Source organism: Artemia sp. Qi Xiang Cuo, chromosome 3, assembly GCF_049724085.1.
Source record: "Artemia sp. Qi Xiang Cuo chromosome 3, ASM4972408v1, whole genome shotgun sequence".
Classification (NCBI taxonomy): domain Eukaryota; kingdom Metazoa; phylum Arthropoda; class Branchiopoda; order Anostraca; family Artemiidae; genus Artemia; species Artemia sp. Qi Xiang Cuo.
The window spans coordinates 87,879,993-87,906,214 of record NC_142796.1 but is presented as its reverse complement, the minus strand read 5'-3'; the positions used below and the strand labels follow the sequence as shown (position 1 = coordinate 87,906,214).

At 36.2% G+C, this 26,222-nt stretch overlaps 1 protein-coding gene across 1 annotated transcript in view; it reads right to left on the bottom strand.

Moving 5' to 3' along the window:
- Nucleotides 1-26,222, bottom strand: part of LOC148954709 (uncharacterized) — a 141,457-nt gene that overhangs the window by 43,858 nt on the left and 71,377 nt on the right. The window contains exons 3-4 of the mRNA XM_089086468.1: nucleotides 16,254-16,365; nucleotides 2,417-2,510 (exon numbers count right to left, since the gene is read on the bottom strand). Of these exons, the coding sequence (XP_088942594.1) occupies nucleotides 2,417-2,510; nucleotides 16,254-16,365 (206 nt within the window). The remainder of the gene's footprint in view (nucleotides 1-2,416; nucleotides 2,511-16,253; nucleotides 16,366-26,222) is intronic.

The following is a 26,222-nucleotide window of genomic DNA, read 5'->3' as shown; positions in this document are numbered from 1 at the left end:
CCGAGGCCAGCATGGCCTAGCACGTTCCTTCTCAATCCCAAAATATTCAAACCTTCACTCTGGGCTCTTTCATGAAATCCACGCTTTCTTTCAATCATTTTTTATAGACCCTCCCCATTCCCTTTGAGGACTCCCTCCCCATTATTTTGAGGATTCCCTCCCCATTATATAGACCCTCCCGATTCCCTTTGAGGACTCCTTTCCATTACATAGACCCTCCCCATTCCCTTTGAGGACTTCCTCCCCATTATATAGACCCTCCTCATTCCCTTTGAGGACTCCCTACTTTTCGTTTGATTTCAGCGGGATTGCCAAAACACAATTTTTGGTAGTCCTATCATCCTAAGTCACTACCTACTTAATTTAGCGTTTCTTTTATTATTGACCACAATTGTCGGACCGAACCAGATTTCGTCTGATGCAGCAACAAAGAAGGCGTTGCACCAAACATTTTGTCAAACTAAGTTCTACTACCTTAAGCTCAGCACACTTCTTATTGCCCCACCCACCTAATTTATTTCGACTACTTGGAACTATCTTGTGACTCACAACTTTTCGCTCTTTTTACTGGTTTAAAATTTCATACTGAAGAACCAATCAGGTTTTACAAAGGCGGGGTTGCGTGGTTTCCCTTTTTGACATGCGCTTAAGCATTAATGTGACCAGCTAACGAAAACCAATGAGTTTAAAGCACTTTTTATCGCGGGATTATAGGACAATAATCTCTCTTTCCTCTTTACATGTAAGTTAAAATCTCCTCTTTACTTGTAAATTAAAATCCGTTTTATCTTTCTTGCTTGCTTCCAGAAAAAGTTAGAAACCGGAACTTTTGATTTCAAAAATATTTTTAATGTTACCTGTAAAACATTTACCTAAAAAAAACCTTAAATAGGGCTAATAAACACCTAAGAGAACGTTTCTTAAATAATAAAAAATAATCAATTAAAAAGGATTTATCCATATTGAACTTTTATTTGGAGGTCAAGTAAAAAACATCCTATAATATCCTCCTATAATATTAATGGCAACATAATGGCATAAAAGGCAACATAATGTCTTTTCAATGATCGCCTAAAACTTTCCTTGGTCCCAAGACAATAAATAGATAAACAAGATAGATAGGCTAGGTAGCTAGCTAAATAGGCTAGATAGCTAAATAGATAGCCTATTACGATAAACTATTCAAGATATAGCGTCCACTGTACATTTTTATTCAAATTATTTTAATTTATTTTCGTTTCATATTTAATGGGCTATAATTATTCCATTAATCTTCAAATCAATTTTCTAACAGAGTTTTATATGAAAAAACATTTAGTTTTCTTTTAAATAATTGGTTTTCTAATAAAGTATTACTTGTGCATGCAATTATTTCAATTATTGTATACATTATATTTATTTCATATTGCAATCTAATGGACAATTAAAATGGTTCGACTGTTGAATTGATACAGCTGAACGTTCAGCCAGCAAATGAGCTTAAAAATCAATATAACGAACAAGGCCGTATCCAGGAGGGGGGGGGGTGTTTAGGGGGCTTGAACTCCCCTCCCCCCGAAATAATTTTTTCCGACTCGTAAAAACGTAACAAAAAGAATATAAAACAATTTTGAAGCGTTTTTTAAAGTTTTTTATTGTAACCCCCCCCCCCCAAAAAAATAAAAAAATCCTGGATACGACTCTGATAAAGAATGTTAGCATCACGGAGCTAAAAGAGAAAGACGTTTATTTAGCTTCTTCCTAAAGAACGTCTAACTTTTTTTATTTTCTTCAATTTTTGTAAATTAAAATTTGTTATTGAATTTTGATAACCTATGATTTGTTCTTATCTAATTAATACTCAAGAATTAAATTTTAGTTATTTCGCGTTTCATTAAGTATAATTTAATTTTCAAATAAATTTTTATAAAAAAAAGGTTTCTTTCAAATAAAGGGTTTTCTCATAAAGTATTACTTGTGCATGTAACTATTCCAATTATAACATCATTTTAAATTATTACATCATGTTTCATAAATTATTTTTATTCCATGCAACCTTCAATTCAATTTTCTCTAAGTTTTTTTTTTGTTTTAATAAAGTATTCTTAAAAAAGTTTTTCATTTAAATATTTCAACTATTATACTCTTCTAAGCTTATTTCATGTCCCATAAATTATAATTATTTCATGTAATCTTCAACTCTATTTTTCATTAAGGCATTTTTGGTAAAACTTTTTTAATAAAGTAATTTCTATTAAACTACTGCATGCAATTATTCCAATTATCATTTCAATTTATGTTTAACGCATATTTTAAAATTATAATTACTTCGTTCAACCTTCGTCAAATAAAGTTTCTGAAATATGAAGCATTTTTATGAAAATATTGATATTATGGATCATTTAATATTCAACAACCTGTAAGAAAAAAAACTTACAGTAAGAGATTCTCTCTTCCGACCGCTAGTGACGAACGTAAATCCTTGGGTTTCAATTGCCACTCCTGTCCTCTGAACATGCTCTTCTATATACCTAAAGGGTATAAAACGAATACGTTAAAAGCTATAAATGCAAAAATAAATAAGAGCAAGAATACAAAATAAGATACGCCAGAAAACAATTCGAAGCATTTAAGCCATCGAATTAATTATTACGCGTCAGGATTTAAAAGTTTCACTTGATTTTTCATATTTTACTGAAAACTCAAGCAAAGGAAAACTATATTCCTTGTGAGCTGAGTAGCAAGAGGGCATGGATGAACTATTTGGGAACCCTCTGGATCAGTCAGTCTCAATAAGGGATTTGTAAGTTACACTAAAAAGGGAATACATTATAAGGTAAAATGCAAAATCAAAGAAAAGGCGAAGCATAAAATCAGATTTACAAGAAAACAAAATTCAGAGCGCTTAAGCCATTGACATACTTAATGAACATTGTTAAAAATAACATTTTAAAGCATTTAAGTCATCGACATAATCATAAAGCGTGAAGAATTAAAACTCCACTCGAATTGCTTAGATTTTACTGAAAACTCAAGCAATTAAAAAACCTCAATTCCTGGTAATCTGAGTAGCAACAGTGGTGAATCCTAAAGGAGTCCTCTAGATCCGTCAGTCTCAATAAGGGGTTTGCTAATCTCAATAACAACGAATGCATTATAAGGTATACAGGCAACAATCAATAAAAGACAAAATAAGATACTCGTATATAATCTGAACAGCAAATGAGAACGAATGAAATATTTAGAAACTCTCTAAATCCCACTATTTTATATAAGGAGTGCGAACCCCACAGGAGGAAAATGTAACATTTAAGCAGAGACATGTCATTCGATATTAGGGACGCCAAAACACACCAATATCACAGGCAGCGCAATAGCGCTACCTAAGTAAAGAACGATGTTGGCACAACGTATTTTTTTTTTTGGTTTGTTTAGACCAGGGCACTTCGTATCGAAGTAGTTATCGTAGAAACTTCAAAAAGAGCTCATTGGATTAGGAAATTGAAGGGGCTAGAGCCCTTTTTACTAGTCAAAAGTGATTGGAGGGCAGCTGACCCCCCCTCCCACAACCACCAATTCCCTACACAAGTCCAATCAAATTTCGAGATAGCCATTTTGTTCAACGTAGTTGAAAAGTCCGTTAATTTTGTATTTGAGGATGACAAGCCCCCTACAGCCCTCAGAGCAAGGGTTGTAAGTTATGCCCTGGAGGCATATAAGGTTTTTATAGAAAGCTTTGTCATAGAAACTTCAAAAAGGGCTCATTTGATTGAAAATTGAGAAGACTAGGGCCCTTTTTAATGGTCGAAAGTAATTGAAGGGCAACTAACTCCCCTCCCACGCCTACCATTTCCCTAAAGACATCCAAACAAAATTTTGATATAGCCATTTTGTTCAAAGTAATTTAAAGGTCCGGAAATTATGTCTTTGATGATGAGACCCCCCCCCACAGCCCTCAGGGCAAAAGTTGTAAGTTATGCCCTGGGGGCATATAAGGTTTTTATAGAAAGTGTTGTCGTAGAAACTTCAAAAAGGGCTCATTCCATTTGAAATTAAGAGGAATAGTGCTCTTATTAATACTTGAAAGTGATCGGAAGGCAATTACCCCCCCCTCTATGCCCTTCATTTCCCCAAACACTTCTGATCAAAATTTTGATATAGCCGTTATGTTCAGCGTAGTTGAAGGGCCCGGAAATTATGTCTTTGAGGATGACAACCCCCCATAGCCCTCAGGGCTAAGGCTGTGAGTTACGTCGTGGGGGCATATGAGGTTCTTTAGAAAGCGTTGTCGCTGAAACTTAAAAAAGGGCTCATTGGATTGGAAATTGAGAGGGCTGTATTCGAAGGGAGAATACCCCCCCCCCCACGTCCATAGTTTCCCTAAGACTTCCAATCAACATTTGATACATCCATTTTGTTCAACGTAGTTGAAAGGTCTGGAAATTATGTATTTGAGGCTGACACCCCCCCCCCCACCGCCCTCAGGACAAGAGTTGTAAGTTATGCCCTTGGGCCATATAAGTGTTTTTTATAGATAGTGTTGTCGTAGAAACTTCAAAAAGGGCTCATTCCATTGGAAGTTGAGAGGACCAGTGCCCTTTTTATTAGTCGAAAGTGATCGGAGAGCAAATGACACCCCCCCCATCCATCATTTCCCCGAACACTTCCAATCAAAATTTTGAGATAGCCATTTTGTGCGACGTATTTGAAAAGTTCGGAAATTATGTCTTTGAGGATAACAAATCCCCCCAGCCCTCAGGGCAAGAGTTGTACGTTATGCCCTGAAGGCATATAAGGTTTTTTATAGAAAGCCCCCCCCCCCCTTACACACACACACGTCGCATTGTCCCGAAATGTATCTAATATAAATTTTGAGATAACCATTTTATTCAAAATAGTCTAAATATCATATAACAAGGCTTTTGGGGTTGAAACAAACCCCAGAGCCTGAGGGCAAGGGTTGTAAGTTATGCCCAGGGGGTATTTAAGGTTTTTATGGGAAGGGATGGTTGTATAAACTTTAGAGGAGGCTCATTTGGTTAATAAATAGAAGTTCTAGTTCTCTTTTAAGAGTCAAAAGTAACTGAGGGCAGTTAGCCCTCCCCCATAGACCACCCCTCTTCACGAAACGAATCTGATTAAAATTGTTAGATAGATATTTTGCTCAAAATAGTCCAAAGAACTAAAACAATGACTCTAGGGTTGACACAACCCTATTTGAGAGCAACCCGCCCCCCCGCCCCCATGCTCATCCTTCCCCCAAAGACATCCAATCAAAACTTGGAGATAGCAATTTTGTTCATTGTAGTCGAAGAATACGGAAATTATGTCTTTGAGGAAGACACCCCCACCAGTGCCCTTTTTATTAGTCGAAAGTGATCGGAGAGCAAATGACACCCCCCACCCATCATTTCCCCAAACACTTCCAATCAAAATTTTGAGGCAGCCATGTCTTTGAGGATAACAAATCCCCCCAGCCTTCAGGGCAACGGTTGTAAGTTATGCCCTGAGGGCATATAAGGTTTTTTTTATATAAAGCGTGGTCACATAAACTTCGGAGGGGGCTCATTGGATTGGTAATTAGAAGTTCTACTGCTCTTTTCAAGAGTCAAAGTGATCGGAGGGAAGCTACTCCCCCCCCACACACACACGTCGTATTGTCTCAAAATGCATCTGATAGAAATTCTGAAATAGCCATTTTATTCAAAATAGTCTAAATATCATTTAACAAGACTTTTGGGGTTGAAACAAACCCCAGAGCCTAAGGGCAAGGGTTGTAAGTTATGCCCAGGGGATATTTAAAGTTTTTATGGAAGGAATGGCTGTATTAACTTAAGAGGAGTATCATTTGGTTAAAAATTGGAAGTTCTAATTCTCTTTTAAGAGCCAAAAGTAATGGAGGGCAGCTACCCCCCCCCCCATAGACCACCCCTCTTCACCAAACGAATCTGTTTAAAATTGCTACATAGATATAGATATAGTCCAAAGAACTAAAACAATGACTCTAGGGTTGACACAACCCTAAATGAGAGCAATCAGCCCCCCCCCCACGCTTTTGGAGATAGCAATTTTGCTCATCGTAGTTGAAGAACCCGAAAATTATGTCTTTGAGGAAGACACTCCCACCCCCAAAACTCTCAGCATAAGGGTTGTAAGTTATGCCCTGGGGGACTATATTGTTTTTTATAGAGAGGGTGGTTGTATATACTTTGGAGGGGACTCATTGGATTGGTATCTAAATTTCTAGTGCCGTTTTTAAGAGCCAAAGTAATCAGAAGGCAGTTACCCCCCCCCCTCCTCAACACGTCGTGTTTTCCCAAAAGACATCGAATAAAAATTTTTGAGACAGTCATTTTATTCAAAATATATTAAAGATCGTATAACAAGGCTTTTGGGGCTGAAACAAACCACCTGAGTCCAGGGACGAGGGTTGCAAGTTATTCCGCGGTGCATTTAAGGGTCTTTATGAAAGGAACGGCTGTTTAACTTTAGAAGAGGCTCATTTGGTCGAAAATTGTAAGTTCTAGCTCTTTCTTAAGCGTCAAAAGTAATAGAGGGCATGTAGACCCCCCGCCAAAAACTCCTCTTCACCAAACGCATCTGATTGAAATTATTAGATAGTGATTTTGTTCAAAATAGTCCAAAGAACATATAATAATGTCTCTAGGGGTGACACAACACCCCAGCGCCCTGGGGTTATGGTTGTAAGTTATTTTATGAGGGCATATCCTCCATGCTCATCATTTCCCTTAACACCTCCAATCAAAATTTGGAAATAAAAATTTTTGAAATTTTTAACTTAATATCATCAACCGGTCCTGAAGCCCTCTTGACGGCATGTATGGGCATAGTGTGTTTCGATTTATTTCAATACAGCTATAATATTGCCCAAAATTTTTGCCTTAATACCCTTAGGTTTATTAGTAATAGCAGTAGCATCAGCAGTTATAGTAGTAGCAGTAGGAGTACAGTTAATAGTTGTAGTCTTAGTTTTAGTATTAGTAGTAGTAGTAGCAGTAATAACAATAGCAGCAGTAATAGTAGTTGTGGGAGTAGAAGCAGTAGAATCATGATGCAAACTTTGTTATTTGGTTAGTTCAACCCCCCCCCCCCACAACAAGCGTTGTAAGTTTTAATTTCACACAGGAAACAGTTCCTAAGATATTGCTGATATGCTCTTCTGACAACCTGCAAATAGATGGCAGGTTGTCATCCGTACAACAGAGATATTCTCTGAAAATTTCACCTTCATGCCTTCATAGGTTGTGGATTTTGAACTACCCAGAAGACACTGAGTATATACATTAAATACTGATTCTACGGTTACTGTAACTAACGAAACTAATGGTATTCAGTTGAAACTTTTATTCAATTAAACAAAAAAAACTATATGCATGCTGGTACTAAAAGGCCATATAAGCGATATAGGGCATATAATAACATAGGCAGCGATGCTCTATCATAGCTAGTAATATCATTGATGTTTTAAGAGCTAATTTGATTGAAAATTAAAAGTTCTAGTGCCCTCTTAAGAGTCAAAAGTAATTGAAGGGCAATCAGCCCTCCTCTGTAGCTCATTGTTTTTCAGACACTTTCAATCAACATCTAAAGACAGCCACTTTGCTCAGCATAGCTGAACGGTCTAGTAACCATATCTCTAGGCTCATCGGGTTGGTCAGCCCCCCATAATTATATAATTTGCCCATTATGCTTAAACTAAATATTGCTTTAAAATTAAATCAAAACGCACTGTTTGTATGATGGTTGCCAATAATCTCAGCAATATACCAAGAACGACTGAGGGTATTAAGCTGAAACTTTCGGGGCTACTTCTATTACTATTTCTGCTCTTAAAATTTTACTAAATCAAAAGAGTGTAAGTGTATCCAGGCTGTGAAAAAGCATAGATGTAATTTTTTGCAATGGTATTAAGTTTTATTTATCAGGTCAACTAGAGGATGTATATGACTAAATTAAACACTACTATTTGCGTCATGATTTTCAAAAGCGTTTATGTTGTTTTAAATTGTTGAAAAAGTTTTTACAGCTTACAAATAGCAGGCCAAACTATAAATTCTTAAAAAAGAAAAAACGGAAAAATTCAAACTATTATTTTCTTTTTCCCTGAAAAAGACTATGTCAATATAAGACGAACAGAAATTAATAAAAAAAGACATTTTCCACAAAATAAGTTTTTCAAAATAAAAAATAAAGAACTCCAATAAACCAAAAATTGACAAAAATAGAATCGAATAATCTACCAAGCATACAACTACCAGAAATCAGCATCAATTAATAAATGAGACCCAAAACGAAGAGAAATTACAATAAATAACCGATCCAAACTCAAAACGAGCAAAAATTAACATGAGTAGGGTTCAAAACCCCTATGCTCTCTAAAAGCCAGAATAAAATTTGCACTTTACTGAAAAAAATTCAAAAGAACGTGCATTGTCAGTTTAATATACATGTGCTGATATTCATTCCTTAAAATCTTAATTAATTTTTGATTACTAAAAGTTATAATAGGGAAAACATTTAAAAGGATTTTTTTCAGTAAACTACAAATTTTATTCTGGCTTTTAAATAGCATAGGGGTTTTGAACCCTATTCATGTTAATTTCTGCTCGTTTTGGGTTTGAGTCGGTTATTTATTATAATTTCTGTTCGTTTTGGGTTTCATTTATCCATTGACGCCGGTTTGTGGTAGTTGTATGCTTGGTAGATTATTTGATTCTATTTTTGTCAATTTTTTGTTTAATGGAGTTCTTTATTTTGAAAACTTATTTTGTGGAAAATGTTTTTTTAAATTAATATATATAAAGAAGGATTGGCTTTAAAAGCAGATACCAAACTGCAATATAACGTGCAAAATCACCCATAAAAATTTGCCATCTGCAAACAGTTTGCGTAACATAGTGTGCCACTGCATGGGTTCCCATTTGAGTGTTGACAAAACTCAACCCCGCACAACTTAGCACCCACATACCTCAAAGTCAGACAAGTATATGATGAGAAATTCGATTCAAATTTGCCCATTTTCCAAATTAGCAATGAACAAAACCCTCTTTCCTTGTAACCTGAGCAGCAAGAGGGTAGAGACAAATTACTCGGTGACCTTTAGATCCGTCCTTTTAAATAAGCGATACACACTTCAAACGAAAGTCTAGACCAGAGCCACCAGAACCACTGGTGGCGTATAGGGCGTCGACGAAGCCTCTCCATTCGTTCCGTAGCGGTGCTGCATCAGTGACGTCTTCCCATTCCGGTACCAACGAGGTCACATTCATTCTTAGATACCGGTCATATATTCTCTGTATGGTATTTTTTGGTCGATCTCGTTTTCTTCGGCCATCTGGTATATTATCGTGTGCTTTGTGAGCAAGGCAGCTTTGTTCCATGCACAGGTTCTGTCCCAACTATGTTCACCTCTTCCTCCTTAGAACAGCAGTAATAACAGGCTGGCCCATTCTGTTAAATTACAGACTCTTTGCTACCAGCGTATACTTAGGATTCTCCTCTGGCACATACCTTCGACTGAAAAAAATCCTGTTTCCGAGCTGCTGATTCGTTTTTGAGCCCTCACTAGCATAGAGGAGTATGGAAACGACATTGCTATTAATGAGACTTAACTTCCATAGTAAAGAAAATTGATTGCTCCTACCTTCATGCTATTGAAGATTTCAGTTGACTGTACAGCCCTATATTTAATCTCGGTCATTATTTCAGCAGCATAATCGATTCAACTACCAAGGTAGTTAAACTCCTTGACCTGCTCTATATTTTTTTTGCAATGTAGGACAAGCGGCGAATTTACAATGGACATGCTCTTTGACTTTTCCACATTAAAGCTCGGCCCGGTATTCTCTCTATTTTCTATGGTTGCATCAAGAAGCAGCTACAACCTCTGTTTAGACTTCTCTAGCATGACTGATCATTGGGCAAGTCGAAGTCAGAAAGCTGCTTGCTTTTACGACTTATCCAAAGTTACGTCTCAACAATCAATCCCATATAATCACAAAAGGGACGGGAAAAGTACGCATCCCTAGAACAGACATGATCTTGATAAACCTGATGTGCCAATCTCAGTCTTAATGAAAATATTCAGTCCTTCCCTAGATCCCTAATTCCCTAGTTTTCGCATACTTCATTTAGGAATCTTCACAAGCATTCTGGATTGACTGTGTTAAGCGCCTTTTCGAAGTCAAGAAACAATAGATATCGCTTATTATTCCACTTATTTAGCTCTTCAACAATCAGAGCATGCATCAACAGGTTAAGAAACCACGCTGCTCTTCTAGAAGGTGTGAATTTAGACTACCTCTTAAACGGAGCAATATAACCGAAGCGACTAGTTTGCATATTACTGACAAAAGGTTGACTTCTCTCAAATTACCACTTATCTATGTGTCTCTCCTTTTAAAGTTTCACCATGATCCCCTTGGTTCATTCCCAGAGAACCTTTTCTAAGTTCCATATGTGACTCGCAAACGGCGAGCCAAACAGAGAAGAATGCTCTTATCTTCGCAGCTCTCTGGGTCTTATTCTATTTAGAAAATCACGAAGTTGACAGCCCACATCTTATCAGTTTTGTCCGGTTCTGATAAAATTATTCCATTTTTATATTTGATCAGGGTAATCCAGCTACTCTGTTTTCCAACCAACTCATTTACCAGTCGAGTTTTAAAACTGAGAACAGTTTTAGAATCACCCTTCATAGCAGCTTCCTTGGCCAAAACAGCTTTATTTTCAAGAAAAGTCTTTTGTTCTTAAAGCCTTGTTACGACTGCTTCGTCCCATTCTTTGTACAGTAGCTGTGGACCATATTTAACACGCCTTGTCAGAGGATAAAACATGTCCTTTAGCACGTTACGCTCGTGAATAAGGTACTACGTTATGTCAACGATCCACGTTTCCTGTGGCTTCTCTCTGAAATCAAGCTCTTCTTCCGCAATCGCATTATAGACGCTTTTTACATTTTCCACTTCATATATTTTCCTGTTTGCCAAACTCCACTGCTAGAGAATCTACTTATGATGTAGAGTTATGCAGAAATCTCTGCAAACCTTTCGATGAAGCAGTTTGTCCGTACAGTATGGCTTCTTGAGATCTGGAGCAGGCTTCTGAGGGGCATTAGGTTAGACCTACACGTGGGCGATCATATGTGTATGATCAAACCGACATTGGTTCCTCCTTATCCTGGTACATCTAAAGGGCTCGTACGCCACCTTCAAGAGATAGAAAACGATCCATCTGATTCTGAGATGAACCGTCTGGTTATGTGTATTTGTCCACTGTTTTATGGTCGAAAAAAGTTCCAGCAATGACAAGGCTGTTACTTAGTGCATAATTACCTATTAACGGGCCGTTTTGATTAATCGCATCAAGTCCATGGGGTCCATAAAACCTCAGGACAGCACTGGCGGTCATGTAAAACTTTTGCATTTAAATCACTGAGCCCACAGAGTACATCATTCTCGTAGAAGTCTTTAGGGACAGTCTGTAGTGTTTCGCAAAAACCGCCTTGACATCCTCATTGGCCTCATTTGCAAGTGGAAAGCATGCAATCACCAAGAACTTAGTCTGCTCTGTTTTAAATCTTGCTAGCATGATACATTCATGTTCAGGTATCAATTTGAGAATAGTTCAACGAGCTTGGGGAGGGGGAGGGGGGTACGTATTCCTAACCCTGCCCGGGGGGAGTGTCATTACCACTATAAAATAAGAGATAACTATCCCTTTCTTGCCCATTCCTTTTCCACAATATTTCCCTTAGTGCCAGTATATCTATGTTGCATTGCTTCATCTCCGAGAACTCGCTCGGTCTTCGATATTTGATTCATAACCTTTACATACCAGAAGAAAATTTTCGTTGGTTGCTTCGCAGTGGCGAATCCTGTCCGAATTCGACAATGACATGGGGAGACGGGAATACGTCATAAAGACTTAGGAGAACTCAGAATGAATGGGGATATGTCATGAGGAGATAGGGAAACTCAGGCTGAACGGGGATTGGCATAAAAAAATAAATGCAGGGTACACAAAGTCTAAAATATAGCTAACTCGTTTCCAACCAATTACAGTGCTTAATTAAAGTTTCTCTCTTACTGAAAATTGCATCCTGTGAAAAAGTTATCACTAAGACTGTATTATCGATTTGCAGGCTTGCACTATTATTAAAAAAGGTTCCTATATTCAAGCGGGAAAAGGTTTCTTATTCCAATAAGAGAACATGTATCGTCAAGTCCAATAAAAACAAGTAAAAGAATATTTATATGCATTCAAGCTGACTTTCGTTTATTAGCTCCTTTTCATCAACTCTCCGATTTTTTTGTCGCTTTTTTGTTTGTTTATCATATGAATTCCTCGAATTTGCGAGCCATTTTTCGACCAATTCTGGATGTTAAAATTGCTTCGAAATTTTATCAGTTCATGGACTGCTGATGACTGTGCAATAATAGGGCCGTTCTTTTACTCATCTTTGTGTTAAGATCTTACATCTTTTGACAAAGAACGCTTAAAAGTGAAATCTTAGCACTAAGCCCTTACATCTTATAGTGTTCTTTTGCAACCGTCTTTCATCATTCTGCTCTGATCAGCAGTCTAAGAACAATGATGAGTATATCATCAAAGTTCTCTCATCATTGTTCTATATGGCAGAAAGATGGCGTCTTTCATACCTCTTGCTAACATCAGTGAGCTGTAAGATCTTAGAACAAAGATGAATTAAAAGAACGGAAATCTTTGCAGAAAGATGTGAAATCTTAGATGTAAGATCTTAGTGCAAAAGAACGGCCCTGTACATCAGTACATGGACTTCTGATGACTGTGCAGTAATATAACATCAAAATTCCCTGCTCTTGTATATTCCCCCTTGAATAAACAAAACAACATAAGCAGTTGATTCAGCACAACAAAAAGTATATACAAACACTACCGTATTATGCAAGATTTGATAACGCAGCGGTAAGAACCCTTACCTTTGATCGTGGTAACTTTGATTCGAACATTAGGTAAAATACATTTTTTTTTTTAGAGAAAACTAAAGACTTTTTAGTCTTGGAGAGGACTAAAAAGTAGAAAATAATATATTTTTTTCAAAAATCTATGAATATAAGTGAAAAAGAGGGACGCAAAACGAATTAGACTTTTCATAACTTGGTCTTTTTTACTTGTTTTCCCCATCTCACCGACTTTTTCGAAATTTTTGAAAACTTCTTCGACATTGTGGATTTCAAACTTAGACGAAACTAATATCTATGTTATGTAAAACCTTATCCGTTTTGCACCAATCATTTTCTCTTATTGTCCTAGAATATTGGAAGTGGGATGATTTGAACGGGAATTAAAAGCTCTACTGCCCTTTTTAAGTGGTCAAAAATTTGTAAGCAAACAAAAAGATGACCAATGAACAAAGAGGTAATCCCAGAAAATTCTCCTCTTGAGGCGTTCAAGAGAACGCATAATAAATACCTCAAAAATAGGAAGCGAGGTAATTACCAGGGCTAGCGGCACATCATCATTTGCGATGAAACTGCGAAACTCAATCATTTTCTCTTATTGTCATAGGTTCTCGAGGAAAAAGAATATTTTCTAGCTTTTAGTCTATTTTGAAAACAAGTTATCTTAACTTTATGTCTATTATTTAAGTCAGTTTTTCATATATTATTTTATTCACGTTTTAAAAATTAAACCTTACATTTATTTGTGCCAAACAAATTTACGAATAACTACTCCGCTTTTTACTCTTTTCTCGACGACTACTCGAAGATTAAACGTCCATTGATGGAAAAAGGCGTCAAGGTCACAAATCAACAGCATGGTATTGGTGACAAGTTTATTTGTCTAACCAGTGTCGAAGTCTAAATCCATAAACAGGTATTCTCCCAAAACTTTATCACGAAGGTGAGACAAATCAGTGGCGGTTAAGGCCTCTCTTGCGCCCGAGGAAAAATCTTGATTAGGGCCCTCCTTTCTCCCATGAAATTTTCAGGCCAAATTTCAACAAACTTTTCATTTATTAAAAAAATTATTTTTATAATTACAATTAACATAATTAATTGTCCTTTATTCCTATGTGACATTTTAAACCAGTAAAAACAAAGAAAAATTATATAGTCACAAGATTGTTTTACAAGTAAACTCTCTGTTTCTCTGTGGTCTAAGTCTAAATTACAAGAAAAGATACAATACGGATTTTAAATATTTCCTCTACAAGAGTCAGGTACACAATAATTTATTTTCCAGGTGGTGCGAAAATTGAAAAAAACGTATAAAATAACCAAATTGTATGAAAACACACAAAAAAAACAAACAGTACATATCTCATTTTTGGGAAAAGAGGGCACAGAGACCCCCTTCCCTACGTAAATGGATCCAGATAATCTTAGACAAAACACAAATAAGAAAACACAAAGGCGGTTTATTATCTAGGTGTTTCGTATTTTTTCCCCGGTTATTAGGCCAATAAAAATGAAACAGATTATTGAATATTTACTGGCATGAAAAAAAGAATCCCTAGGAGTTCAAGCATTATTAGATTTTCAATGTTGAAATGAAAAACAAACTGTCTAAGAAATTTGAAAATTTTCCAAAATTTATCTAAAACAGCGTAAAAACCTACGGAACAATCTTATAACAAAACCTCATGCTTTGATGATATGATGACAATGATCTACATAGCTAAGGATGAGATCCCAGTGAGCCCAATAAAAAACCGTCAGGCTTACCTAGAAAAAATTGAGATGTGGGCTAATGCGTGACTTGTCAGCTTCAACGCGCCAAAAAACAAAAGAGCTTCTCGTTTTGAAGGCTAAACATGACTTTGTTTTCAAAGGAGAGATAATAAAAGATACAATACTCCTTCTTGAAGTGAGCTTTTCTTCAGATCTTACTTAGGCTGGGTTTCTCAGCAAAGTGAGATCCTTTTGCTCCAGGAACCTAGGTGTTATCTTAAGATGCAAAAGCCTCCTCCCTGACGAGTCCATTTTGCCTCTGATGACGTCTTACATCAGACCAGTCAAGGAATATATATGCCATCTTTATGTCAGAACTCCAAAAAGCGTTATCGCTGCTGTCCAACGCGTTCAAAATCAAGCTGCTCACGCAGCAGCTTCTGGAAAAACTGATGCCCAACCCCTGTAATCGATCCAAGATCGTTTGGACGTGGCATCTATGTTGTTTTCTTACAAATACACGCATTCCCCTCCATCTGAGGAGTTATCGAAGCTTGTTCCTCAAAGAGCAAAGCTTTTAAGAGTAACCCGCCAGCACAGCCTGGCAGGACTATCTTGAACAGGGTACACTCCATCCAGAATAACAAGAAATGAACTTCGCCTGAGGATCCATTACCACCTGGAATAGCCTCCAGGCGGAGACAATCCCTAAAAATACCTCGCTTGAACCATTCAAGCAAAGATACAACAAATACATCAAAGCGAAAATAAAATCAGGGAATTACCAGGACTAGCGGCACATCATTATTGTTGATCGAGCCACGAAGATTGTAATAATACAAAAAGAATAATAATAACAATTCTGGTTAAGCAAGCAAACAATTTGATACTTCAGGGAAAAGCCTGTGCCAAACGTTCTCACCTCACCCCCCGTATGTGCCCTCCCCTACTTAAGCCCCTACTCACCAACTCCGCTAAAAAGGATTATAAAGTATAAGCTTCCCCTCTTCTTGCAAAAAATCCGGTCACCCACCTAAGTTTTGATAATTCACTATCGGTTACCCAAGTTAAAAACACGCTAAGTGCCCGTTTAACAGTTTTGATTTGTCTACACTATATTTAGCGTTCGCACCTATGTCCACTACGTACATACGAAAGACCTTTACTTGACTGTTAAGTCACTGTCACAATGAAAACTGTAAAATCATATGTGTAAACAGGTTCAACTATGAAGGAGGATAATATCAGAAGAGTTTTCAACAATAGAGGAGAGTGCGTATCAAAGGATAGTACCTCATGGGTGACTTTAAAATGGGAAAAGTATACTTTTATACCACTGTGCTTCAGTTTTTCAGTGAAAAGGTCTACTGGACAAATTTCAGGGTAGGGAAGGGGGATTCATCCTTTAATCTCTTACCTCGCGTACAGGCGTGTATATCATCATTCTCAATAAATTCTAAATTTATATTTAACATGCTTTGATTTAGAGAACCTTAGACCTACCAACCAACTCCTATTACCAACCTCTCTCCTTTCCAACTACAAATAAAAACAGTGGATAACTCTTAGCAACAACATTAGAAGCAAAAGTGAATATACCAGTTTATAAATGAAGATTTCCCAGCTGAATGGTTCCCGATCAAAATGACAGTAATTTTCTTTCGTGGGGCAAGAAGCGTAAAGCCAAGTTCTTCCGCAATTTTCACTAAACCTAGAAGGGAAAATATAACAAACTGTAAATTTTTTTCTATCAAAAATGAGAAAGAAAACCGTAATTTATTCTTTCCCTAGCTTAACTTATTTTGGGAAGTGACAAGGAAAATTTTCTGATATTTTTTGTAATAAAATGATACTTGTTATGACAAATCTTCTTGAGGTTTCAAAACCGAAATGGAGAAACAAAATTGAAGTACCAAGGACATCAAAATAGAGCATTTTTTGGCTCCTGGAATAACCTATATCTATTTATATCTAAAAATCGTACTTTTTATATTTATCTTGGTTATTCCAAATTTAAGAAGTATTTAGGACAGCGCCACGTTTTCGTCAGTGTTGACACCGCTAAACCAAGAAAATAACTAAGCAAACTAATTAGTTAAATCTAATGACGCATATCGTCCGTAAAAATACAAACACCAACAATCTGATGATTCATAAAGACGACTTACCGTTCGAAGAAAAGATATGCCTTCCTAAGACGTTTGGTGCCATATCATTTTGGCTGATTTTTTACCGATTTTTCACGCACCTTTTTATTTTTTATTTGGCACATCAGCTACTACCTAAAAATGTATAACTGCATATGGAGGCCTTTTTCATTACAAACTGAACTCTCCATTTTTCCTAATTTCTTAAAATAATACGGTTGTATAAAGTGTCCATTTAGCCAATTCAAACAGTCCGCCCGAACTCACTTTCACTGTGCTTGGTATTTTGACGAGGAAGAGTAAATAATATTTTTGTTACTTTAAAAGGAACAGTCGGACTTACCACTAATGTGGACAAGTCAAAGAACATGCCCATTAAAATTTCCCTGCTTTTTCTGCATTGTAAGAATAAGAATCTAGAGGAGGCTAAGGAGTTTAAATACCTGGGCAGTTGAATAGATTATCATTAATATAAGAGGATAAACAACATTTTTAATAAAGTAAAAAATAATAATAAGAAAAATAGATAATTCACGAGAAACACCTCACTCTTTCTAAAGTGAAGACGGGCAAAATCGTGACTTTTGACCCCACCCCTCATATTTAACCTAGCAAGAAAAGTGACAAGATGAACTTTTGTTCTACCACGAATGACATGATAATGCTTATGAATACACAGTTTGCTATAATACCCACGTTTCTACCGAAATAAGAGGAAATTTGTGAAATTTACTTCAGTCAATATGAAAAAAATCATGATTTATTGCCCACGTTGTATAACCTAGCCATCAAGTGATTTTTGTTCTATTCTCGTAATAAAATGATTTTGTTTATGACAAATTTGAGTTGTTTTTTTTTAATGAAATAATAAAGATTAATATCAGACAAGTTAATAATTTTAAAAAGTAAATAATATTTTTAATGAGTGAAAATAAACAATAAATTATAGACAGTTCATGCTTACTAAATCAACGCTATTGCCTTGACTCAGATTTAATTAATTTGTTATTAGAACCACATTTCTACCAAAATATAACGAAATTGTAAAATTTACCTAGGTTGAAATGGAAAAAAACATAACTTATTTTCCCCTTGCTTAACATAGCATGAAAAGTGACAAGGTGAATTTATGTTCTACTCTTGAAATAAAATGCTACAATTAATGACAAATTTTGTGGAGTTTCCATGGATGAAAGAAAACAAAAATTACTATTACTAGAGTAAATAATGTTTTCCTTTCTGTAAAGAATTTTATTATTGCAAAAAGTGGATCTATTTCACAATGATTTTGGCAAATTCCAGTTTACCAATACACTACAAAATATCGAAAAGTACACAAAAAACCGAAAAGGGGCCAATGATTCAATAGCAAAGCAATAATCTTCAAAATAAAATTTTGTCTAATAATAACCGCAATAAATTACCTAAATAAGAAATTTTACAAACAAGAAGAAAGAAGGAACTTTTGGACTCTAAAAACCAGGGTCGTGACTATCTCTGATTTATCTACAGATTCAAGAGTTTTTTTTTATACTTTTCTGATTCTTGAAGATATTCTTAAGGCAATACTTTCTGGGGCTGCATTTGATTCAGGGCAATTATGTGGCCTAGATGGGAGCAGAGTGGCCAGATGGGGCGCATTTGCACCATTTTGGCGCTTTTTTAAGGTTGCGCATTGAGTTTTCAAATCGGTGCATTTTTTGTTGGGGGGGGGGGAATCGTTCATTCGGCACATTTCCAATAGACAAACGGAGCTTTCGGCGCATTTTCACTTTTATGGCGGCAATTCTTTAAACCAGACATCTGGCAATACTGGATGGAAGTACCAAACAAACAAAGATAAGAAGTTTACGTAAAGAATGGTCGGTATTTCGCTTGTATTTCAAGTGCATATCTAGATTGAAATAGAATCGGTACTTGTCGGTTATATAATGCATGCTAGAGAAGTGAAGTTTGGTTAATACTAATGAAATCAAACAAAATATGATGGAATATAATGGTCTAGAAAACAATTTGGGCTATATATTTGCACATTAGGGGGGAGGGGTAAAGCTATAGCATGTATTAAATACGTAACCTAACCTAGCCATAATACCAACTACATACTTAAATAAAATATAGCTACAATTTATTTTCCAACCAAGCCTAAGATATTTGTCTGGTATAAAGGAGTTGCTTGATCAGTTTCTTGTGTCATGTTCGCATCATTCGCGGTCGAAATTCTCAAGTGTGTATTATATAACTGACAAGTTACCATAGAATCTTTTGCTATTCCAGTAGCAACCTACTATTTTTTTTATTATTGAGTCTCCTATTGGTCAATTCCCAAAGTTTTTACATTAAAACTGAGATGAGCTTTTCACCAGTGATAGGTGAAATCGAAAAGGCTACTGACTTCTAATGAGGGATTACGCAATAAGAAAAGAGTATAAGTTAATTCCATGGCTTAGGTTACTCATTAATATACTAAAAATAATCACCTTCTTATCCCACAACTATAATAAGAAGCACTAGCGGCCTTAGCGAATGCTAAAAGAATACAATTTGGCAGATTTGGCACCACTGCCAGAGAATTATAAAATACAAAAAAAAAGATCCTACATTTTCTTAAATTCTCAGAGACTTCTTATCCAAATTATAAAAACAAAGCTGTTTTTTACGAATAAATTTAATTCTTGTTAATACCGCTTTACATTACCTTGTTTATAAGACAATGTACGTAGCCTCTTGCTATTTTATCGTACATCCATAAGTCAAGGATGTATCAAGAGGGCCTCCAAGCCCGACCCCTTCCTCCAGAAAAACAAATTTACCAAGTATCCGGGCACTTCTTATTCAAATTTAACAAGTAGAGTGTATTTTTTTATTATTATTACCCCCCTCCTCGAAAAATAATTCCTGTGCGCGGTCCTTGCTAAGCACATACAAGCAAAAAAAGAAGATAAAAAAAGAGAGAAAAAAAGACCCAAGTGTCTTGATGCAAGTTCAACCTCTAAATGCTTTATTACATGCCCTGTTTCTGGAAGAAAACTACCATTTTTAAATCCCGAAAATTGTCAAAGGATACCAACATTTTTTTTTTCTAAAATCTAAACAGACTTCTTTACAAGCTGAACTCTACTCCAATCTCAAGACCGGGTTGAACGAGGGCACTTCGTCCCATTCAAAAAGAGGATATTAACAAAAGGAGGACGAAAGCAATAGCCTAGCATACTTCCTTTGAAAGAATCAAACGCAAAAACACAGGTTCAAGAGCACAGATGAAATTCGTCTATCTGTCGTGCTTGTGAAAACGGGCCCATAGAAGGACGATTGGGCATTTTTGTCATCAACAATTCATTTCACAGTAATTGCGTCACTTCTTATGCCACAAATTTGACTAAATTTGGAACGTCAGCTTTAGAACCTGCTTTGAATGGTGGAACATTCATTAGCGCAATGATATCACCAAACTATTAATATTATAACGATATCGACATCATGGGCGCCCATAAAGGGGGGGAGCGGGGGCGCCAGCCCCCTCCTGGCTGAATGATGTTGCCTTATTTTTGTATTTTTGTTCTGAGATTTCTATTATATAGCATTAAAAGTGCCAATTAGATTAGGTTTGCCCCCCCCTCCTGGAATTCAGCTTATGGGCGCTCATGATCGACATCACGATATAACTTTTAAAAAGATATCACCAAAAAGAATACCCTATATATATATATATATATATATATATATATATATATATATATATATATATATATATATATATATATATATATATATATTTGTACGTTTGGTGCAAAAGCAGAGGCGGGACAGAGGAGGCACTTGCCTCCTCTTGCCCCGGGCGGAGAAATTTTAGAGGTACAAAATTTCAAATAAATAACCTAACGGTTATAAGTAACGGTTATTAGTTTGGGTGTCGCCTCCTTCTCTCACTGTAAAAGTTTAAAACTTACTGCGTCATTGGCGCTTTACTGAAAACGAATTTTATTATAAATATTTTCTTTGGTACTTACTATTGAAATAAACATTAAGATTACAGTAAAATTTTGAACTAATGAGCTTTCAGCAATTAATATAATTATGCATCAAATATTTAGTTTAATTTATTAGTTCTTTCAAAAATTGTTCAAGACAAATATAGTTTCACTACAAACAAGAGTTTGGATACTGCCCCCTCCCTTAACTGAAAAACCAAATGCCTGCCGCCTCATTGGTACTTCACTAAAAACTAGTCAAATTAAAATTATTTTCTTTTCCAGTTCTTACAGTTTTGAAAATGAAAATAAAATAGAAGTGAAATAAAAACTTTAGCTAAAGGATCTTTCAACGATAAATTCCATTACATATTAAAGTTTCATTTGGATTGTGTTTATACTTTCCAAGACTGTTCAAGACACATAGTTTTCAGTAAAGCGCCAATGACGCAGTAGGTTTTAGACATTTACAGTGAGAGAAGGAGACGATACCCAAACTCTTGTTTGTGGTGATTTTTGTTCGTTTTAAGCTTGATTTGCATATTCAATTTAAGTTTTACTCGTTTTAAGATTTATTTATTCATTTACATTAGTATCTATTGTATGTTTGTTTGCATTGATTGTTTATTTAATTTCTTTTCGTTGTGGGTTTCATTTATACTTCAATAGCAAAATTTTTTTTCGATTTAAGCTTGATTTGCATATTAAATTAAAGCATTACCCGCTTAAAGATTTATTTATTCATTTACATTACTACTTGCTGTATGTTTTTTTTGCTATGAATTTTCATTTAAATTCTGTTCGTTTTGGGTTTCATTTATTCTTTAATAGTAATTTCTGGTCGTTTTGAGTTTGAATTTTAACAAGTATTCGTGATCTTAAGTTGAAAACGGCCTTTACTTTTCTTTGAAATACTTTTTTTTGGAAAGTTTTTAAAAATTCCTTATTTCAAATTCACCTTTTTTTAATAAAAGTATCAAAACTAGTATCAAAACAACAATATCAAGGTAAAAAAATGGGTTTGTGTCAACCTCGGAGTTTGTATTATCTGATGTTTAAACTATTTTTAACAAAATGACTATCTCAAAATTTTTATCAGATGGGTTTGGTGAAAAAAGGGCGTGTGGAGGGGGGAGGGCTAATTGCCCTTCAATATCTTTTGACTCTTTAAAAGTGAACTAGAACTTTTCATTTTCAATCAAATGAGCACTCTCTGAAGTTTATTCGAGTATCCCTTTCATAAGAACCATATTTGCCCCCAGGTCATAACTTAAAACATCTGTTCCCGGGCCCTGGGGGTTTATGTCGACCCCAGTTTTAATATCTGATGTTTGAACTATTTTTTAAAAATAGTCACCTCAAAATTTTTATCGTATGGGGTTGGGGAAGAAAAGGGTGTGGAGGAGGGAGGGGCTAATTTCCCTCCGATCTCTTTTGACTCTGAGAAAATGATCTAGAACTTTTAATTTCAAATCGAATGAGCCCTCTCTAAAGTTTATACGAGCATCCGTTTTATAAGAACCATATACGGTCCTAGGAAATAGCTTAGAACGCCTACCCCCGGGCCCTGGAGAGTTGTGTCAACACTGAAGTTTTTGTTATCGGACCTTTGAACTATATTTAAAGAAAATGGCTATCTCAAAAGTTGTGTCGTATGGGTTTGGGGAAAAAGTGCGTAGGGGAGGCGTGAAGCTAGTGGCCCTTAGATCTCTTTTGGCTCTTAAAATTGAACTAGAACTTTGAATTTCCCTTCAAATGAGCCCTCTCTGAAGTTTATACGAGCATCCCTTCCACTAAGAACCATATATGCCCCCAGGGCATAAATTACAATGCCTGCCCCCGAGCCCTGGGGGGTTGTGTCGACACCGGAGTTTTTTTTATCTGACCTTTGAAATATTTGTAACTAATATCTATCTCAAAATTTTTACGGATGCATTTGGGGAAAAAGGGACGTGGGGTGTTGGGGCTAGTTGCCCTCCAATCTCTTTTGACTCTCAAAACCTGAACTAGAACTTTCAATTTCAAATCAAATGAGCCCTCTTTGAAGTTTCTACGAGCATCCCTCCCATAAGAACCATATATTTCCCCAGGACATATATTACAAAGCCTGTCCTAGGGCCCTGGGGGATTGTGTCGACCCCGTAGTTTTCGTTATATGATCCTTGAACTATTTAAAAAAAGGCTATCTCAAAGTTCTTATCGGATGGGTTTGAGGAAAAAAGGGCGTCGAGTGGGGGAGGGCTAGTTGCCCTCTGGTCTCTTTTGATTCTTAAAAAGTGAATTAGAACTTTTAATGTCGAATCAAATGAATCCTCTTTGAAGTTTATACGAGCATCCCTTCCATAAGAACCACATATGTTCCCAGGGCACAACTTACAACGCCTGCCACCAGCCATGGGGGTTGTGTCGACACCGGAGTTTTTGTTATATGATCTTTGAACCATTTTTAACATAATGGCTATCTCAAAATTTTTATCGGATGCATTTGGGAAAAGAAGGCGTGGGGGAGGGGCTGGTTACCCTCCAATCTCTTTCGATTCTTAAAAAGTGAACTAAAACTTTCAAATTCCAATCAAATGAGTTGTCTTTGAACTTTATACGAGCATTCTTTCCATAAGAACAAAATATGCCCTCCGGACATTACTTTTACGAGCAAGGTCTTGTGGGACATAATTAACGAGCAAGGTCTTGTGAAAGAGGCAATTCCTCTTTGTTTGAAGTTTTGATGTTGCTCCTTACTTTCAGTTGAAAAAACTTGTTGTTTTAAAATTTTAATTTTTGATCGTTTTTAAATAATACCAGGAAATCCGGCTCTCTCTCCATGAAAAATTTCGGTACTTATGTATAATACCCCACTAACTCAAATTTACGATGCGTAAATTTCGAGCACAAACCGGTTTCTTTGTTAGTTTCTTCGTTACTTTAGAAACAAATTTGGGTTATATATTTGAATATTAGGGGGAGGGGGGTAAATTATATGCAGATCTGCATGCAAAATGTGTTATGTACAATTATTGTGCATATTATGAAGTAAGAATTGTTTTCAGACTTCAAACTGTCCAAATCTTTTATCCCACCCCCACTTATATGCAAATATATAGCCCAAATTAAATATTTCCCATCTACTCTGTCACTTGTCTTCGTCTTGTCTCACGCTTAGCTGAAAGAAACTAACGAAGAAACCGGTTTGTTCTCGAGTTTTACACAGAGTAAACTTGAGTGAGTGGCGTATAATAGGCAAGTACCAAAATGCCTTCCCCCAACGGAAAAAACCACAAATAAAATTCTCAAATTTGGAAAGCCTTATTTTCCACAGGGAGGGGGGGTATTTTCCTCAGGTAGGGGAGGGGTTCCACGAGGGGTAAACGCCGGAGGGAGGTTAAACGCCTAGAACCAGTTACCATACAATTTTCCTCTACTGAATAGTATTACTGAGGAAGTGCACTCTTAATTCAATCACCCTATTTTGCCGATGTACAATCACAAGGCTAATAAAGATATCTTCGCTGTCACGATAAGAGGTTGTGTGTGAATTTTCACTAGTAATACTAACAGCCAACGGCAGCACCAAGCCATCAGAGGCCAACTCATCTACGCACGCTTCTCCTTCATCCCAATCTATATAAAGCCTACCTATCTACACCTTTTCAAGAATCTACAACTTCCCTCAAACCCTCCCTTATGACCTCTTCCCACCTCGATCGGGGACAATCTGTTCTTCGTTTGGCCCTAGATGGTTGGCAGAAAAGGACCATCTTTGGCAATCTCATCCTTCATCCATAGAACCTGTACTAGTCATCTCAAACTTTCTCTCCTTACAGGCATAGAAAGTGGAATAGAACCACATTTTTTATACAGCTTACTGTTTCAAAGACGTTCATTAAAACGAGTAACCAAAACAATCCGTAGACAATACCTCTGAAAAACATCTAATAAATTCCCCTCTTTCTTTCGGAGCACTCGCGTTTCAGATCCATACTTGATCACTTTCATTACTGTAGGCTCCAATATTCCATCTTGGTTCGCATACTTATTTCCTATTCTTCTAAAACGTTCTTCGACTTGTTTAGTTTTCACAAAAAAAAATCCACACTTCCGAGATAATTGCCGAAAACCGTTTCCTAAGCTGTTGTCAATTAGCCGTTCCTGAAATATTGCAAATACGACCTTTATCAACCAGGATATACGCAGTGTCTTTTGATAAAGTTAAACTTTTGATAAAAGTTTTTGCTAAATACTTTTAAATGTTTCAAGGATATAGCAGATGTTCCTTTGTGACATCCTGGGTATATACAGTATCTTTTAAATTAGTCCAATATCCACTTAAGCATTCCCTGAAACTCTTCAACTGAATACCCTCAGCCGTTTCTGTGATGTTGCAGGTATGTTCTTTTGATATTCTGGATACACATAGTGGCTTTTGATTAAGTTGAATATCCACCTTAACAGTCTAAGAAAGTCTCAACTTCCTTGTATAAACAGTTTCCGAGATATTACAGATACTAATTGACAACAGGACAATGTAGATCAAGAGGAACGAAGAGCCATACTGATTTTACCTTTGACAACAGCTTAGCAAGTGGTTTTCGGCAATTATCTCAAAAGTATAAACACGTCAGATACGACCTTGTCGTACCAGCAATGAATTAATACCTAAAAAAATTATTTTGAAGTTTAAATTATCCTACCAGGGAAGGCTCTTTTACTAAGCGGAAAAACAGAAAGAAAAGCCTTATCTCAATATACCACGCCCGGTAGAGCACCAATAGCCGAGCGTTTTTGGCGGGGGTGAACTGGTGAAGGTAGGCTAATGGGTCTTTGTTGCCTGAGCGACAACACAGTTTTGTGAATCACCCGAATTATAATAACGGGAATACTGGTTCGAATAAATCATTTTAGCCTTTTTTTTTATCGTTCTAAAATATGATTTTAACTTTCAAGTCTATTTCTAAGAGATTTTGGGGCATTTTCCTTTTCCTCTTTTGTACATACATGCACAGTATCTGTGATTCAACGTTTTCGAATTATTCTGGCTGAAACAAGATAGTGAAAGTTCAGAGCCCTTTTCCTGTTTACCAAAGGAAATTGCGGGCAAGATTTCAAAGATGCCCGCAGATAGAAAAATACCATAGATTTTAAATTTCTTAGAATAAAATAATACATTATTTTCTTTCGCAGAAACATTGAGTTTACTAATATTCTTTTAAGTGACAAGCAAGGCCGTATCCAGAGGGGGGGAGGTTAGGGGTTTAAACTCCCCTCCGAAATGTTTGTCCGACTCGTAAAAACGTAACAAATGAATATAAACAAATTTTTATGCGCTCTTTGTTTTGTTTTTTTGTAGCTGTTTGATTTCAATAATTTCTACCAGTAATTTTCACAATTATTCCTACAACATCCTAGATTTTCTGTACAGGCTACTAATTTGTCGGTGTTTTTATTATATTTGC